Source organism: Maylandia zebra, linkage group LG13, assembly GCF_041146795.1.
Source record: "Maylandia zebra isolate NMK-2024a linkage group LG13, Mzebra_GT3a, whole genome shotgun sequence".
NCBI lineage: Eukaryota > Metazoa > Chordata > Actinopteri > Cichliformes > Cichlidae > Maylandia > Maylandia zebra.
Genome location: NC_135179.1, coordinates 11245401 through 11261344, shown reverse-complemented (window position 1 = coordinate 11261344; position 15944 = coordinate 11245401). Strand labels below are relative to the sequence as shown.

Below are 15944 nucleotides of genomic sequence, written 5' to 3'. Positions count from 1 at the left end.
TCTCTTAACATCTATCTCTTCATCTCGGCCTCGTTCGTCTACCTCATATTTATTTATCTGCAATCATACTTCTGTGAATTCTTTTTTTATTTTCCTGATGGGTTTTAAGTACACAGTTTCCCTTCCCATTCCCATTTATTGATGTAATGTGATAAATCTACATGATATGCTGTAGATTACATGATATGGGAGACTTTCATATATTTAAAACATCAATTCTCGGACAATTTGACAATTGTGTAATTAAAAAAACAAATCCACAGATTGAAAAATTCTGTAAGCAAAACAGAAATGCTTCTGTATTTAAGGCAGTATAGTCAACAATTCTAAAACAGCTTCCACAATGATTGGTGCACCTACTAAACTAGCAGCTACGTGTATATATACGCCAATTACATAACTGTAGTCAATTAAATACAGATATCCTAATCACAAAGTTTCTGCTTAAACCACTGCACCAGTTGTTACTGACAATTAAAAGCTGAAAACATTCTAATTAGCATGCTGCAATCTAAGCTGTCATTAATGCTAATGAAATATTCTAGTATTTTATTTTCTTCCATGCTGTGTGATCAAGACTTTTTCACTGGCACTGCTATAGCTACGAAGTGACTTTTTCGAGCGAGCGTGTCATATCCTTCATGTTCCAGCCTTGAAATCAAAGATTGGATTGTAGTGTGGAAGAATAGCCATCTACCTCTTTTATCTTTAGGCAAACACAGCAGATGGGGCACCCACAGTGACAAATACCCAGCACTACTGCTCAAAATGGCATCTACCAATCCTAACTGCCTACAATACCAAGTTAAGAGCACAGTAATTGCCATCCTGTCAGAATTTGTTTAAGACTTCATCTAATGCTAAGGCTAGGGTTAGGGCTTGATGAGCATTTTAGAAGCAAGAACAATCAAGGTTTGTTAAAAATGTTTTTTTTGTGTGCGTGTGTGTGTTTGGTTAAGATTTAGGCCTATAATTAAGTTTTTGGACAAATCTTTAGGTGAGTTTTTTGGCAACATTTGTTCACTGAGTGGGTTATTGATCAACTCTGTCAGTTTGCAAACCGTCTTGCTCTTCTTTTCTATTCTATATTTACACTTCTCCCTGTCTAATCTCCTTTGTAGCCCCTTGTTTTGCCTCTTTTCTTCCATCTCCTTTCATCATTCCTGTCATTTTTCTCCCATCCTCTCAGATCTTGATTTATTCGCCGAGCAACTACACAGACAAAAAGAAGCTCTGACTCGCTGCAGTTGTTTCACAAAAGCAGGAAATATAAATACACATTTCTTCCCCATTGACCGATATGGCCATATTTAGCTCTGCTTACAATATCTCTGTCCCAGCCAGCTACAATGCTCCGTTAGTGATCACAATAAGACCAAACAATAACATTTTGGAGCCTGTAAAGCACACGCACACGCACACACACACATACACACACTTGGGCACACAAACAATGCACCATTGACCGGCAGCTTTGTTTCACAGAACAAACACATAGAGAGAATTGTAAGTGAAATCATACCGAGAATGGATCGAACATACACTGAAAGAGATAATTTGTTCTGGGCTCAGCCAAATTGGCCCATTCACATACCGCAGGCACTGTGTGGTATTTCCTCTTGTAAAGGAAGCTGTTGGTCTTAGCCTTGTGCTAATGGCTACTGTTTATCTCACATGGCATTATTGTGCCGCTAGTGTTAGAATAGAAAACGATAAGGAATTGTGATAGGGTTCAGTTTTATGCAGTGAAATAGATGAGAAGATATGCAAGAACGAAATGTGAACTGATGACATTTAGATATATCTTGAGAATAGATTTTCATTTTTTTCTTAGAAGTTGTTGACCTCATTTATAGTGCAGAAAGATACACAAATACACACCGACTATAGAGTGGAGAGCCTCTGTTGCTCTGACCTTGAATACTCATGCTGAAAATCAATGGAAATGTTCCATTAAGAATGATTGATGCATGTCATTGGCTGCTGCTTGTCTGCTTCTAGTGATGGGAGCAAATATTCTTCCACTTTAATGTTCAATAATACTCAAATCTCGCTCTTCAACTTTTTCCTTTTTATGTGTGTGTGTGTGCGTTCGTGCGTGCGTGCGTGCGTGCGTGCGTGTGCTTTCAACTGGTGTGTGTGTGTGTGCTGACCTCTCCTCTTGTGGTGTGCTGGTGATGAGATTACAGTAAGCTGCTCTGCTCTTTGCCCTTTCATCCCTATGCATAGCACACTCATGCACAGGTGTCCAGTATGTGTGTTTTGTGTTCATGCTAACCTACATATTATTGTGAATCCGTGTCCAGGAGAGGTCTTTGATTTTGAATTGACTCTCCAGCTATCAATCCGTGCATCAGCTTCTCATCCATCCCTGCTCTCTCTCTGTCTTTCTCTCTCTTCCTCGCTCGGTGCTCTCTGTCTTTGTCGATTGGATTTGTCTCAAGTCTTTGCAGGCTTTAAAGACAAGGAAATCCTAATTGAATTGCTTTGCAACTCCACAAGCCAGTGTATTAATAGACAACTTGACATCAATCACCCAGCCTTTGTGTGTCTTGGTGCGTGTGTGTGTGCATGCATATGAGAAGGACAGTGTGAGTTTTGTATCTGTGGTTAAAAGCCTTCCCATTGATCTAGCTAGAGGCTGCTGTGATCTGCTTCCGTAGACTGGCTCTCTTTCCCTGGAGATGATCTCTGCTCACTGAAGCTTTCTCCATGTAGATGCCTACCATATGTGGTTTTACCTAAAAAGGGTCTTAGAGTTTATCATTCCTGATGCACCTCTTTGGCTTTTGGCTTTGTACATTTCCAAAAACCTTAATATCTTTAAGTGGATCGTCACCAGTAGTTTAAATCTTTGAATTTTGCATTTTTTAACAGACTTCCCACGTTTGCATTTAAAAAAAGAGTTTATAAAGTTCTAATGAACTTAAAAGTCAGTATTTGGTATGACAACTTTTATTCTTCAACACACCTCCAACTTTCTTAGAAAATCTCTTTTCTAATTTCTTTGGTCTTTAGGAAAAGTTCTCCAGGTCTCTTGTAGGACATTCAAAGCTCTTCTTTGTATGTTTGCTGCATTTTTTCCACTCTGTCCAGCCAATGACAAGCCTAAAGATAGAACTTAAAGTTGGTTCTATGCTAAGTTATCTATTATGTGTAGGCACAACATGGGTTTATGCTTTGAGTTAGGTGCCTTTTTTGCTTGAATGATTCATAGGTCAGTGTTAAAATGGCTTAACAATCAAAGTCACACACACAAATAAAGGACCTTCAGAAAGCCTGGAGAACTACTACTCAAGACCACCACAAAACTACAAGAAGGTTTGGCTCCTTGGAAGCAAAATACATAGAATTGAAGTCTGACTTGAAACTTCTATTTCTAAAAAAATATATTCTGATAAAAGTATTAAATAAAATCCAACAGAAGTTTTTACACCAGAAATTTCTATCGAAAAACTGCACTGTACACTATCTTGAACAATTAATTTCATGGATACAAATATTTCAGTTCTGCTCATGTTTCAATATGTATTTATGTCCTAATTGCAGTGATTTAGCACACACCCTTTGACTTTTTCCTTTCTCTCTGATCTACTCTTAGCATCTTTCTTTTATTTATTTTAGTTTTTTTATTGAATTGTATGTCCAGAGATTGAATCTTGTATGCTTCATCAATCCTTGACTGTGGCACGCCAGATGTTCGAGGGCTGGTTGAGAAAAACAGGCAAGCTGGAAAGTTTGGCTCAACATATGTATCTTCCAGGTAAGACCATTTTTTTACTTGCCTTGGCACTTTAATGCCATTTTATTGTGTGAATCTCAGAATTTTATCTTCAATAAATATGCCACTTAAAAAATGTTTATATGAAATGGTTAGTTACATACTGTAATACCCGTTCTTTAAGTGCAAAATATATATATGCACACGCTTGTGGGATCATCAAAGAAAAAGACCCTCTTTGATAGGGGTTTCTCATCCGGAAACCAATGAGATAACTTTCCATTGCACACGCGCGCGCACACACACACAGACTCACACCTCATATGCAAGGACGGGCTAAAACGTAGTTAATTGTTGTCCCTGCCTTAAAAAGGCTTTTTTTCCATTGACTGACGATTTTGGTCCCCTACCTCTTCTCTCTCTTTCGCTGTCTCGCGTTTCTGCGCATATTTACATGAGTGGAAGATGGAGTGAAAAAGTAAACGTATAATTAGGCTACATTACTTTGATTGTTTTCTTTTCAGATTATGCCTGCTGTCATCTCTGCGCTGCAAGAGAGGGCGAAGGGCACGATGCGATTGTACAAGGGGATGGATGGGGAGGGGCATGTCGTGTGATGGTGTGCGCACATCCACGCATATGTGTGCGCGTGTGTTGGGACCGCCTGCTGTGATTCGAGATTGTGTTTCTAGCGGGGCCTAATGTTTTGTTTACTGAGTGTTAATAATGCCTAATTAATAATCCCCCAATCTGCCTGACAGTGTGAATAAGAGGAAGGGAAAATGGTGTGGAAGAAGAGATGGAGAGAAAAACGGAGCTCCTCTAACGGTACACGGTATCAGCACAGTCTTTATACAATCTCAAAGGCAAACTGGAGCATGAAAGAAATGGCATATCTAACTCTGGTAACCGACAACAAAAACTTAAACATCAATGCAGTTAGGCTCATAGCAGTGGCCAGTAATTGAGAAAGTAATTATTGAAATGCAGAGTCAGATACCACAGCCTGATGACTGAGGCTGGAAACCTGGCAAACCAGAGACCACAGAACCCTCAACCTGCATAAACAGCAAGAATTTTACTCTATTAAAACATGAAAAATGTGATATTTATGTTAGGGCAATCGTGGCTCAAGAGTTGGCAGTTCGTCTTGTAACCGGAAGGTTGCCGGTTTGAGCCCCGGCTTGGACAGTCTCGGTCGTTGTGTCCTTGGGCAAGACACTTCACCCGTTGCCTACTGGTGGTGGTCAGAGGGGCCGATGGCGCGATATGGCAGCCTCGCTTCTGTCAGTCTGCCCCAGGGCAGCTGTGGCTACAACTGTAGCTGCCTCCACCAGTGTGTGAATGTGAGAGTGAATGAATAGTGGAATTGTAAAGCGCTTTGAGGGCCCCGAAAAGCGCTATATAGATTATTATTATTATTAAAATCTATCAGTGCCATAAACACACAGATATACGTTAATATCTGTCACTATCAACCAATGGCATCATCTACTGGTTTTGCCTTGAAACTGAGCTGGAGCCTAGAGAAGTTTTAGTCCAAATTCTTCAAAATATCAGAAGTGGCTGGAGTGGGGGGCATTACACTTGAAATCTGATTTGAGAACATGTTTAATGTGTATGGCAACATTAATATGTAAAGTACTGGACAAGGTTCCTCATTAATACCAAAAATTAATTTAAAAAAGTACATACAAATTGGGACTAGATAAGCAATTATCAGTGAAATATCTATCTTAATCCCTTGCAGATGTATGAGTCCAGCTAAATCAAGACGACAACATAATTAATGACCGGTGATTGTGGTGCCACAATCCCTGAATCCCAACAAACCAAAGTTCACAAAGAAACAGGATGACCTTCCTGGCTTGACCATCAGAACACTGACTACAGGCAGTGATTTTAGCTAAAGATGTCACAAGAATTGTGGATGAAAATTACTGACATTTTATTCCAGGTTAGAAGCTGATACCTTTTTATTAGTAACCCTCAATTGTATAGCACTTAAGGTACTGTTGTTCTAGTTTCGAACTGTGATGATTACTTTTTGAGGAGAACCTGCAGATGAATACATTAAATTACTACATAGTGCATAGAGCCATGGGGGTATAAGCTCTCCCCGTTTCAAACAACAGCTCATCCAATCGTATGTATCTTCAAATGTATAGTGTTTTTTTTCTAGTGTGAATAGGGTTGAGTAGCATACGTTGTGTAAGGTGAAAACCATTTGGTGTCACTGCACTTTGTCAGTCATCGTATCTATCGAGCAAGAAAGAGGAGAGTGTGGATGTTGACTGGAAACCTCTATAGAGGTGGCCTTTAAGGGTGCATGTGTGTGTTCACATGGTATAAATGTCAAGTGTCATGTCAGAAGTCACCTCTCTTTACCTCACAGGTGACATGTCTTCCCTTCCTGATGCTTTCTCCAGGTCTCCTCTGAAGCAGAAAAACAGTGGGGGTCAGTAAGAGACCTGTCAGAGAGCAAGAAGCTCTAAAGGGAGCAGTGAGGGAAGAAAAAGGGAAAAAAAAGAGGCTTTTGCTTGGTGTAGTGTTTTATCAGTACTGGTTGTCTTCTGTCACCTTCCCTTCAGATACTCAACTTTAGTCTCTCTTTTATGTGTGTGTTACAGGGTAGTAAGGTGGGACTGTGAGATGGATATTTCTGCACTGGAGGGTCACTTTGATTTCATCATATGTGCAGACTGGTAGGTATACACACACACACACACACACACACACACACACACACACACACACACACACACACACACACAGAGCCAGTACATATACACGATCTGTGTGTGCGTTCATGACATTAATTTTCACTTCTGTGTGACAGTCTTTACATGGCCCCCCACCAGCGCCTGGACCTTCCCCTGCCTTGTCCACACACTCACATTCACACATACATGCATATGCTCAGACACCCGCCTGCCTCCATTTTACACCAAATTGCCTCGTTTTCTGCTTGGTGTCCCAGCAAATGGATGACTTAGGCAAATTGCAAATAATTGCATCTTGACAAGGAAGGAGACTCGGTAAGATAGAGAAAGAGTTGAGGGTGGATGGAGGGAGGAGCAGAAATGGAGATGGAAATGGAGAGATAGAGCAACATAAACATAACAATTAGCCCATCGGTCACTGAAATCTAGAGCTTCAGACAAATCGGGAACCACATCTTTTTTTTCTGCTTCAAGCTGGTGTTCCATAATAACCCAGTAAGATACTGTAATCCAGGTGTTCTTAGAGGAAACTGGGCCGCAGGGTTCTGTTTTCAGGTTGTCAAAAACTTCAACCCGATTTGCCTCCAACGCATCCACTGGTATGTGTGAATATGTGAATTTTTGCTAAAAGTATTGTGGCCTAGAAAATCAAGTGTTTGAATTAATGTGTGTGAGGATGGGTGAATGAGTAAGACAGTGCTCTGAGTGCTCAAACAGAGTAGAAAAGCATTGTGTGTACCAGTTCATACATACGCAAGAAGAATTTAAAAAAAAAAGCTAACTGTCATTTGGAGTGTCAAGGCTTCTTTGAGTCGCTGTGAAACTTTCCGCTAAAACACTTCGCTACTTAATGTATGTTGGCAATGAAGTAGAATCTGTCAGGAGATAACACGTATGCTGTACCTGTCGCAGTGGCAACCCAACGTCTTCTAGTGGTTAAATGGATCCTCAAGATGAAACTTTAGGACTTTTGAACTTTGTTGTTCCAGAAAACTTTCAACCGGTGTGGAAGGTGATTATAAAATTGACAGAGAATTTGGCCTAAATAAAATTCAGTGAAGCCAAAAGATGCCCAGAGAAGAAAATACAGCGGGCTGTTTAGAAGGGGCGGGGCACTGCTGACATAGGCTGATGATACTATCCTGTGATTATGAACATTCAGAATACTGTCTGTTTGACATTTCAGCTTATGTCTGATAGGGGCAATGCAAACCCAGAGTGCAGAATGTATGGTTGGGAGACAGTAGCATTAACAAAAAAACAAAAGGAGGTAAATTTGTTCAGACAAAGCATAGTGGATATATTAGACAGAGGATGATAAAGATAGAGCTTCCAGGCAGAAAGAAAAGAGCAGGATTACAGTGAAAATTCATGGATGTCGTGAAGGAGTACATGCAGAGGGTTGGTGTGCTTATCCCTAAAAAGAGCACTTGAATGAAGAAGATGTCCTTTTCTTGTTTTCTTTTCTTTTTCCAACTTTTTTCATGTTGTTCAGCCACACAAAGATAAAATAGATTTTGTCGGTATTTTCAGGTAGTCCTCATTTTACTTCTATATATGTGTGAATGCATCCATGTCTGTGAACCCGTGATCATCACAAGATTTATTCTGAGATTTTGACACTGTCTGAATATAATGGCGTGTTTTGAATGACATGCCTCCCTAGTGTCCAAGTTTAGAACTGTAACAAAGGGCTTAAAGTCTTTTTAAGGCTCCAGTTTTATTATCCTCTTCAGTCACCCTGAAAGCGTTTAGGGTTTCCAACACAACTCTGAAAACTGTCCTGTTTGTGGAACAGTACACAAGCACTGGCACTGGCGTTATAAAACCTTTGCAGGTGGATAAATGGCATTTACCGTCCACCACTCCTGCACATTGACTTACACACATTCACATACAAACATACTCTGAAAAGATGGACATTCTGTTGGTTGAAGCAAAATCACTTTGCCTACTTCATCTTGTGCATAGTCTGTGTGTATCTGTCTGCACAAGTACGTGCATGTGCGCTAAGTGCAGCATTAGCAAACAGCGTTATCATTATTTTAATGTCACAGTCATTATGAGTAATAGCCAGGTATAACACCCAGAGAGAGAAAGAGAGCTGTCCGCTAATAGAGGATATTTTACAGTGAACTAGTGTATACGCACATGTGTGTGTATGACGGACAGAAGCATACAACGTGAGAACCGAGTAAATTGCATGTAAAGTTTTGATATCACAGGTTCTTTTCACCATTTCTCTCAGCAGAGATTTATCTTGTAGTTGTGAGTCTGTAAACGTGTGCGCATGTGCTGCAAGATGTTTTTGTGTAGCGTCCTCTTTTCTCAAGTGTATGCAAGTGAGCGATTGTGTGATAATTGCAGTGGTGGTGGCTGAAGAGTGATGGCTGGTCAATTAACGGGAACGTCATTGTGATGATCACCTGCGAAAAGGTCAACAATGCAACTTCCACTCCATTAATTATGACTCCTGCTGATATCAGGTGGACCACTGCTGAGAAGACAGGAGAGATGAGAGGAGAGGAAAAGGGAAGAAACTTATTTGGAAATCCTGATTATCCTGGGGGTGTTGTCTAAATTCTACCTTTAGAAAGGTTATTTAAATGCTTTCACTTAATGAATCTGTTACCACTTAGAACTCAGAAACTTTATCATCTAAACCAGAAGTGGCACACTCCTCTTACATAGTCAGCCATATTCAATACAGCCTAATATGGTCTCTCTAGCAGAGCACACCAGTGAAACTAACATAAGATACATGATATAATATAAACTGTGTCCCTCTTTTTTTTCACTGTAAAGACTTTTAATCCCAGAGGTGTCTTTATAGCGAAAGAAGTCCAGTTTCAACAATACATTGCAGTTTTTCTCTGTTAAAGAAACAATAAAGAAACAATGCAGTAGTAAATATAGAAACCAAGCAGAACAGCTCTTTGGGTTTAACTTTAAGAAACAAATATAATAAACAAATTGTATTTTTGCTAATTCAGAGAAGATGTCTATAAATTTCTACAGTAAATAGTGAAAAACAGGAACTCCTCTGCTATTTATTTATGGATTACCTAACAATACAAAAACTCATTTTATCTATCAGTTATTTTCAGTAATTCAGCTGTTAAAGTGAAAGTATACAGTGAAAATGTAATTTTTAAATCATAGGTGTTTATATTCTGTGTTGGTATTATTAGATGTGAAATCAGAGCCAGAGCCAATCAGAACAGCTTTTAAGGTTATTGAGGTTACTTCATAAACACCTTAGGCACCAAAACCCCCCCAATTTTATTAGTGAACTCATGGCCATTTACCTCTAAATGGAAAAATTGCAAAAAAGAAGTGATTTTCTGCTGTGGGCACCTGCATTTTAAGGATAATTAACTTTTCATGATGCGTGGCCTAGAAAGTAATAAGTTAAAAAATTAAAGACTTGTGCCAGTAATATAAGCAACACAACTGGAAGGAGCAAACGGGACTGCCTAACTGTGAATAAAAGGTCAGCAGCTCAATGAAGTGTTAGAATGCTGCAAAGGTAAAAGACTTTTTTTCTTTTATTTTATCATAACTTGTATTCCTTTCTTAAGAGTGAAAGTCACTCTCAGGTTTATTGAATGTTTTGAGGGAGGTTTTTCAGCAGATGATCTAGCTATTCAGAAAGTCACCCAGTCAACTATGAACACTTGCTTGTCAGAAAACAAACTGTCACTCACTCAATGTTTTAACAAAAAAAGAGGCTTTGTTGAGTTTATAGTTAATACAGTACAATGAGATAGAAGATGGGTTAAAGAAGGAAGCAAGCAGTTAATTTCAGTTCACGCTGTATTTATGAGACAATTTTGGTCAAATATGAAAGTCTTATGTGGAAACTTTCAGCCATTTACACCGAGAAAGGAAGTTTCAGTGAAGTAGGAACCAGCATAGCAGAAATAGTGTTGTGTGCCTCCTCACATTTGTGTTTGTGTTTGTCTGGCAGGGAGAGAGAGAGGGATTCCTGCAGTGGGCATGAGGGTGGCAGAGAATCTTTGGCTGGGATGTTGGCATGTCTGCTTTCTCCAAAAGCTGTCCATGTGTAGGGAGTGAGATAAAGCCCTGTTTGTGTGTGTGTGACAGTGAGTTTGTGCAAGTTTCTGCATCCTTCTGGTTTTCACTGTATCTATGTAATTGTCATCTTCTGTTTATTCATATTTGCAGTCCTTTATCCATACACACCTGTTTTTGTGTTTCACTTTACTGCTCATTGTTATGCTGGATTGCATTAGTTTAGAGACACATTACTGGCACACGCGCACAGAACACAAATATATCTTTGTTGAAAGCTCTGTGTGATGCCTTTTAGTAATATCCCTCTGAGCCGAAGGTCAGAAATATGTATGTCTTTTGCAGTATTAATGTTGTTGAATCAATAAACAAGTGAGTGTTGCTTCAACATGTTCATAAGATGAAGAAAGAACATTAGTTTTAATATTTATGATTAATTTAAAAAAACAACATCTAGTTTAGCACTACTTTTGTGGCAGCAATTTACTTACAGAATTATTTATTTAAAATTTAAAATTTGCGTTTTCTGATACTGGAATGGTACACGGGTGGCATGGTGGTGTATGCTAGCACTATCCTGGATCCAAATCCACCAGGTTAAATCTCTATATTGGCCATAGGTGTGATTGTGAGTGTGAAAGGTTGTCTGTCTCTTTGTGTACTACACCTTTCTCCCTGTGACAGCTGGGATAGGTTCCCCATTGTGAAACTGAATTGGATAAGCAGACTCAGTAGAAACTGTTGTGACGTTGTGTTGCTGTTTCCGTCTTAAGTAGGTTAGTCCTGTTTTCCCACATGACTGCAATGTAGTGAGAGTAAATTTCCTGGATAGCCTGGGACTAAATAATCTGACATGAATCAATTGAATTTAATCAAGTGAAACTCAAATAAATCATCACTGGATTTTCTCCTGTGTTTGCGTGGATTCTCTCCGGGTAACCCGGCTTCCTCCCAAAGACATGCAGTTATTGGGGCTAGGTTAACTGATGATTCTGCGATAGACTGGTGACCTGTCCAGGTTGTATCCCGCCCTTCGCCCTATGACAGCTGGGATAGGCTCCAGCCCCCCTGCCACCCTGATAAGGATAAGTGGAAGAGAATGGATGGATGGATGATAATACTTTCTTTTATATTCTTATAATGCATATAAAAAATATATACCATTGCACCGTAATCCTTGGGAACATAGACTTAGTAAATGATGTCATTTGTTTTTATAGTCTCACAATTGAGGCCTTGACATCATCAGTGTACGTATGTGTATAAGCAGACAAATTTAGTAGCAACAGATTCACACACCCGTTCACCCTTTGACCTCTGGTCTGTTTTGACTGATTTTGCTGGGCTGTCCTGGGTGGGTGGGGTCATCACAAGACAATAGGCCTCTGACAGTCTGAGTTCATCAGAGGTGACCTTAAAGGGAAAGAGCACTTATTTTGTGAATCTAAAATAATACCTCAAAACTTTAAAAAGAAAAGACAGAGAATGCATTAAAGTATGTGGAAGATTTTTTTAACAGGAATGTGGTTTTAAATTGTAAACACTATATTAAACATCCCAGAAGCCAAACTGCTCCAAAAAATATTTTTAATGCATTACTAGCACCATATAAAAAGAGATACAGTACCTCAATCAGGAATGCAAACCCTGCTGTAGAGGTGACTGATATTTAGTGAAATCATATTTAAAAAAAAACTTAATAGCAAGAAAACTTAAAAAAATAAATACTGTAAATTGTTATGTGTCAAACTTTAAAAAAAGCAATGCCCAAACTCAAAAGGCTTCAAGAGAGAGGTTAGCAACCACCTGGCAACCACCGGTCCTGAGTAGTTGTAGGGGGTTGCTGCCTGTTGCTTGGTGTAATCGGTTTCAAAGGGGGTTATTGTTACCCCCATACCTGAGGTAATAATCTTAAACTAATGGCTCCATAATTCCTTTATAGATCTTGGTAAATGGCTCATTAAAGATTTACTTTGTGTAACTTGTCCAGCCTTATTTGTGGTTTAGCTTTCAAGCCACAATATTCTACTTGAATTGCAGACATCAGCATTGACCATTGCTCATTTTTTTAAAACTGTTGCCCTCTGAATGACACTATGTCCTTCCCTTGGCCTTAGCGTGTGTCTGTACATGTGTGTTTACACGTCTGTCCCAGCCGTTACCTCCACCCAACAAGCTCACTTCCTTGTTTTCCTTGCCACTCACTTTTCCTGTGAACTGATATCTGTGGCAAAATAAACCAAACTGAAACCTCTCACCTTTCAAGTCAAATAAACTTCACACCTCCATGTAGCCTTGGAAGAGTAAGCAGCTTTACATATATGTGCTCACATGTTTGTTTTAATGCTGGTTTGTGCAGAGTTTTTACCCCCCCCCCCCCATAAAAAAAAAAACAAAAAGGAAAAAAAACAGCAAGAGCATATCTGCTTATGTACCGGCAAACATGGAGGGAGCAGATCCTGTTACATGCACCTCTCATTCCTCGTGGGGATCAGAGGATTTTGAATGAGGAAAGGTCAGAGACTGTGATTGGAAGGTTGAATCCAGATTGCCACTCCACTGGACAGTTGGACGGATGTGCAGGATTATGTCAAATCTGCACTGTATTGTTGCATTTTAGTCAAATTACTCCACTCTCATCTGTGATAATAGACACACACACTCATAGTGCACTACTCCATTGCGTAATGGATTGAAATTTGTCTTTGTGAGTAGATAGACAGGTGCTACTTTCCTTTGAATGACTGGAGCTGATTTAAGCCTGTGTGCTCGTGTTGTGTGTTACTTTAGTTGTGGCAAAATAAATCTGTTTCCACGGTTAAATCATGGGTACCTACTCACTTTTTGGAGTTGAAAAAGCAGGTTTCCATTATGTCAGTCTTTAAATTTTAAGGTAGAAGACTTCAAGGTTAGGTGAGTCTCCACAAAATCAATCTAAATCAATGTAATGCCCTTTAAAACAGCTTTTTCTTCAGTAATGTTCTCCAACCATCTTTGCGATTCTTGTTGGAGGGCGGTAAATGCAGTGATAAAACTCCTCCAGTCTTCTTCAGCACTTTTTGATTAGCGGTTTCAGAAAAGGCAGCCTCATACACTTCTTTATTAATTTTTCAGTGCATTTCAACCACAAATACATTTTTTGTATTTTTGTGTGTCAGGATTTTTGGAGACCCCGATACTCAATGCAAAACTAATTCAAGTTTTTTCTTCTGTAAGGTTTTTAACAATTACATTGAAAACAAAAATATAAAATTTATCAAGCTTTCATTTTTTGTTGACCTAATAATGCCATAAATAACATACATAATTATATGTATGTTATCTTGAATCAAAATAATAAGGTATATTAGTTTTTACAAGTTAGAAGGGTTCATTTGTCACTAATACTATGAATATAGTGACATAAACCTGGCACTTTCCACTTCTCAAAAAGAAACGTTCTTGGATATTAAAATTAAATTGACATTTATTTGTTATCTCCTGTCATGTACCACATTTTGTTTTGAGGGGGAAAAAATAGAGAACAGCTGTCACAGCGAGTGGAATGAGCCGTGTGGAGAAAAATAAAGGAGGATCCAATTGCAGGCACTCGTGGAGGTGCGAAGGAGGTTTATTGTAAGACAAAACACAAGTTGAAAATGGCAAACACAACTTAAGACAACTTAAACTGGGAAAACTAAATACAAACATGAAGGAGGGTGAGCAGAGGCATATGCCGGTAGACAGCAGGGAGAACACATGGATGAAACAGACCAGCGACTACAACATAAGAAGACACGACTTAAATACACACAGAAGAACACAGGGAGATTACACACAGGTGGGGAACACAGCTGGAAGTAATTGATGAGACGAGACAAGGGAGGCAAAACTGAATACACTCACATGAGACACGGACTTTCACAATAAAACAGGAAAGAAGAAACCATTTCACGAAGAGCCAGACAGAACTGAACCTACACTAAACATGAGGCACAACCAAAGAACTAATCCCTAAACAAAAATAAACAGAAACATAGAATTCTAATAATAATCAACAAAGCACAAGAGTATCAGAAAACAATCCATTATGCAAAAATAAACCACAACCTAAGAAACTCAAAACGCTGGGTCAAAATGGCCCAGAACTGTGACAACAGCAGGGAAACAAAAAAAATCCCACCTCTTTCTAGTTTCTTTTGAGCTCCCTTTTTTGAGGTTGAAGGCTTGGGGCTATTAAAAAAAACAAATCCCCAACATTAATAATAAAAATAATAATGACCATTATGAAAAAAGGAGTGTGGAGCCTTAATTTTTACTATAAAACAAAACCAAATGCATAAATGGTAAAATTAAGAGTTGAGACTCAATTTAATAGTGAAATATATTTTTTTCAATGTTTTTTTAAAAAAAAAAAATGTAATGGTTTTTTTTTTGGTATATTTGTTTCCAAAAAATCAATAATAATTATAATATTCTGGATTTTATGATTTATTAAGGTTTTTTTTTAATGTGATATTCTGCGTTTAAAAGAAAACATTCTTATCTGTGTTTCAGTCTGCTTCTTTTCTTTTTCTGCTTCACACAAATGTCCTCTTTCTAAAGACAAGTGTAGTTTTGTGACTCCAATAGAGGCCTGTTTCTGTTTCTTACATGCACACGTGCGAGTTACTGTATGTGAGTGCTCACAGAGGCCAGTTAATTTGGATTTGTGAACATGATTTGTTTTAATTTTTTCTCCCATGTGTTGTTTATGTTGTTAAATCTTCATATTAACTTCAGAGAGCACACTCTGGGTATTAATTCCACCAATCCAAAGTGCTTTACCGCCGCTTTTTAGCATCTCAGTAAAAGTGTGCATGTCTGCTCATACACTCGCGTATGTTTACTGTAGGAGATAGCATCTGTGCACATTGGATTTTCTGATGTTCTGCATTCCTCTCAGTGCTGAGGTGAATGCTTTCTGAAACCCCGAAACAAAACGGAAGAGCATCTTACTCATGCAAATTGTTTTTCTCCTCTTCCTCTTGGTGGATTTATTTGTAAACAAAAGCAAATAAATAGTCTGCTGCTTTATCTAGAACTGCTATCGTATGAATGCATTCTAATCCCACTCTCCCTCTCCCTCCTAGTTTGTTTCTGGACCAGTACAGAGCCAGCCTGGTTGATGCTATAAGGAGATTACTGCAACCCAGCGTAAGTGTGCGTGTGCATGTGTTTGCGTTTGCCTTTGTGTGTCTACTGTATATATCTCTGCTTATCCCCTTTCTCTAAATCACCTCCCACTCTTCTCAGTCATAATTAGGCTTTGCCCGAAACCCTATAGACATTAACAGTCTGACAGGATTAATATCATGTAATGCTTTAATGCTTATTATAAGCAACTTGAATGGATCGCTCTGATCTCCGTCTCTCTCTTCCCTTCCCTTCCCTTAATCATAAATCCGAGGCAACTTTTCTCTTTTGGCCTCGCGATAAGACCCCAC

General features: G+C 38.9%; 1 protein-coding gene across 2 annotated transcripts in view; it reads left to right on the top strand.

Moving 5' to 3' along the window:
• The window catches only part of camkmt (calmodulin-lysine N-methyltransferase), a 130426-nt gene that overhangs the window by 99351 nt on the left and 15131 nt on the right, over positions 1-15944 (top strand). For both annotated transcript variants that reach the window (XM_004570090.4, XM_004570089.4), the window contains exons 8-10: positions 3697-3763; positions 6352-6426; positions 15591-15654. In XM_004570090.4, coding sequence (XP_004570147.3) covers positions 3697-3763; positions 6352-6426; positions 15591-15654 — 206 coding nt within the window. The remainder of the gene's footprint in view (positions 1-3696; positions 3764-6351; positions 6427-15590; positions 15655-15944) is intronic.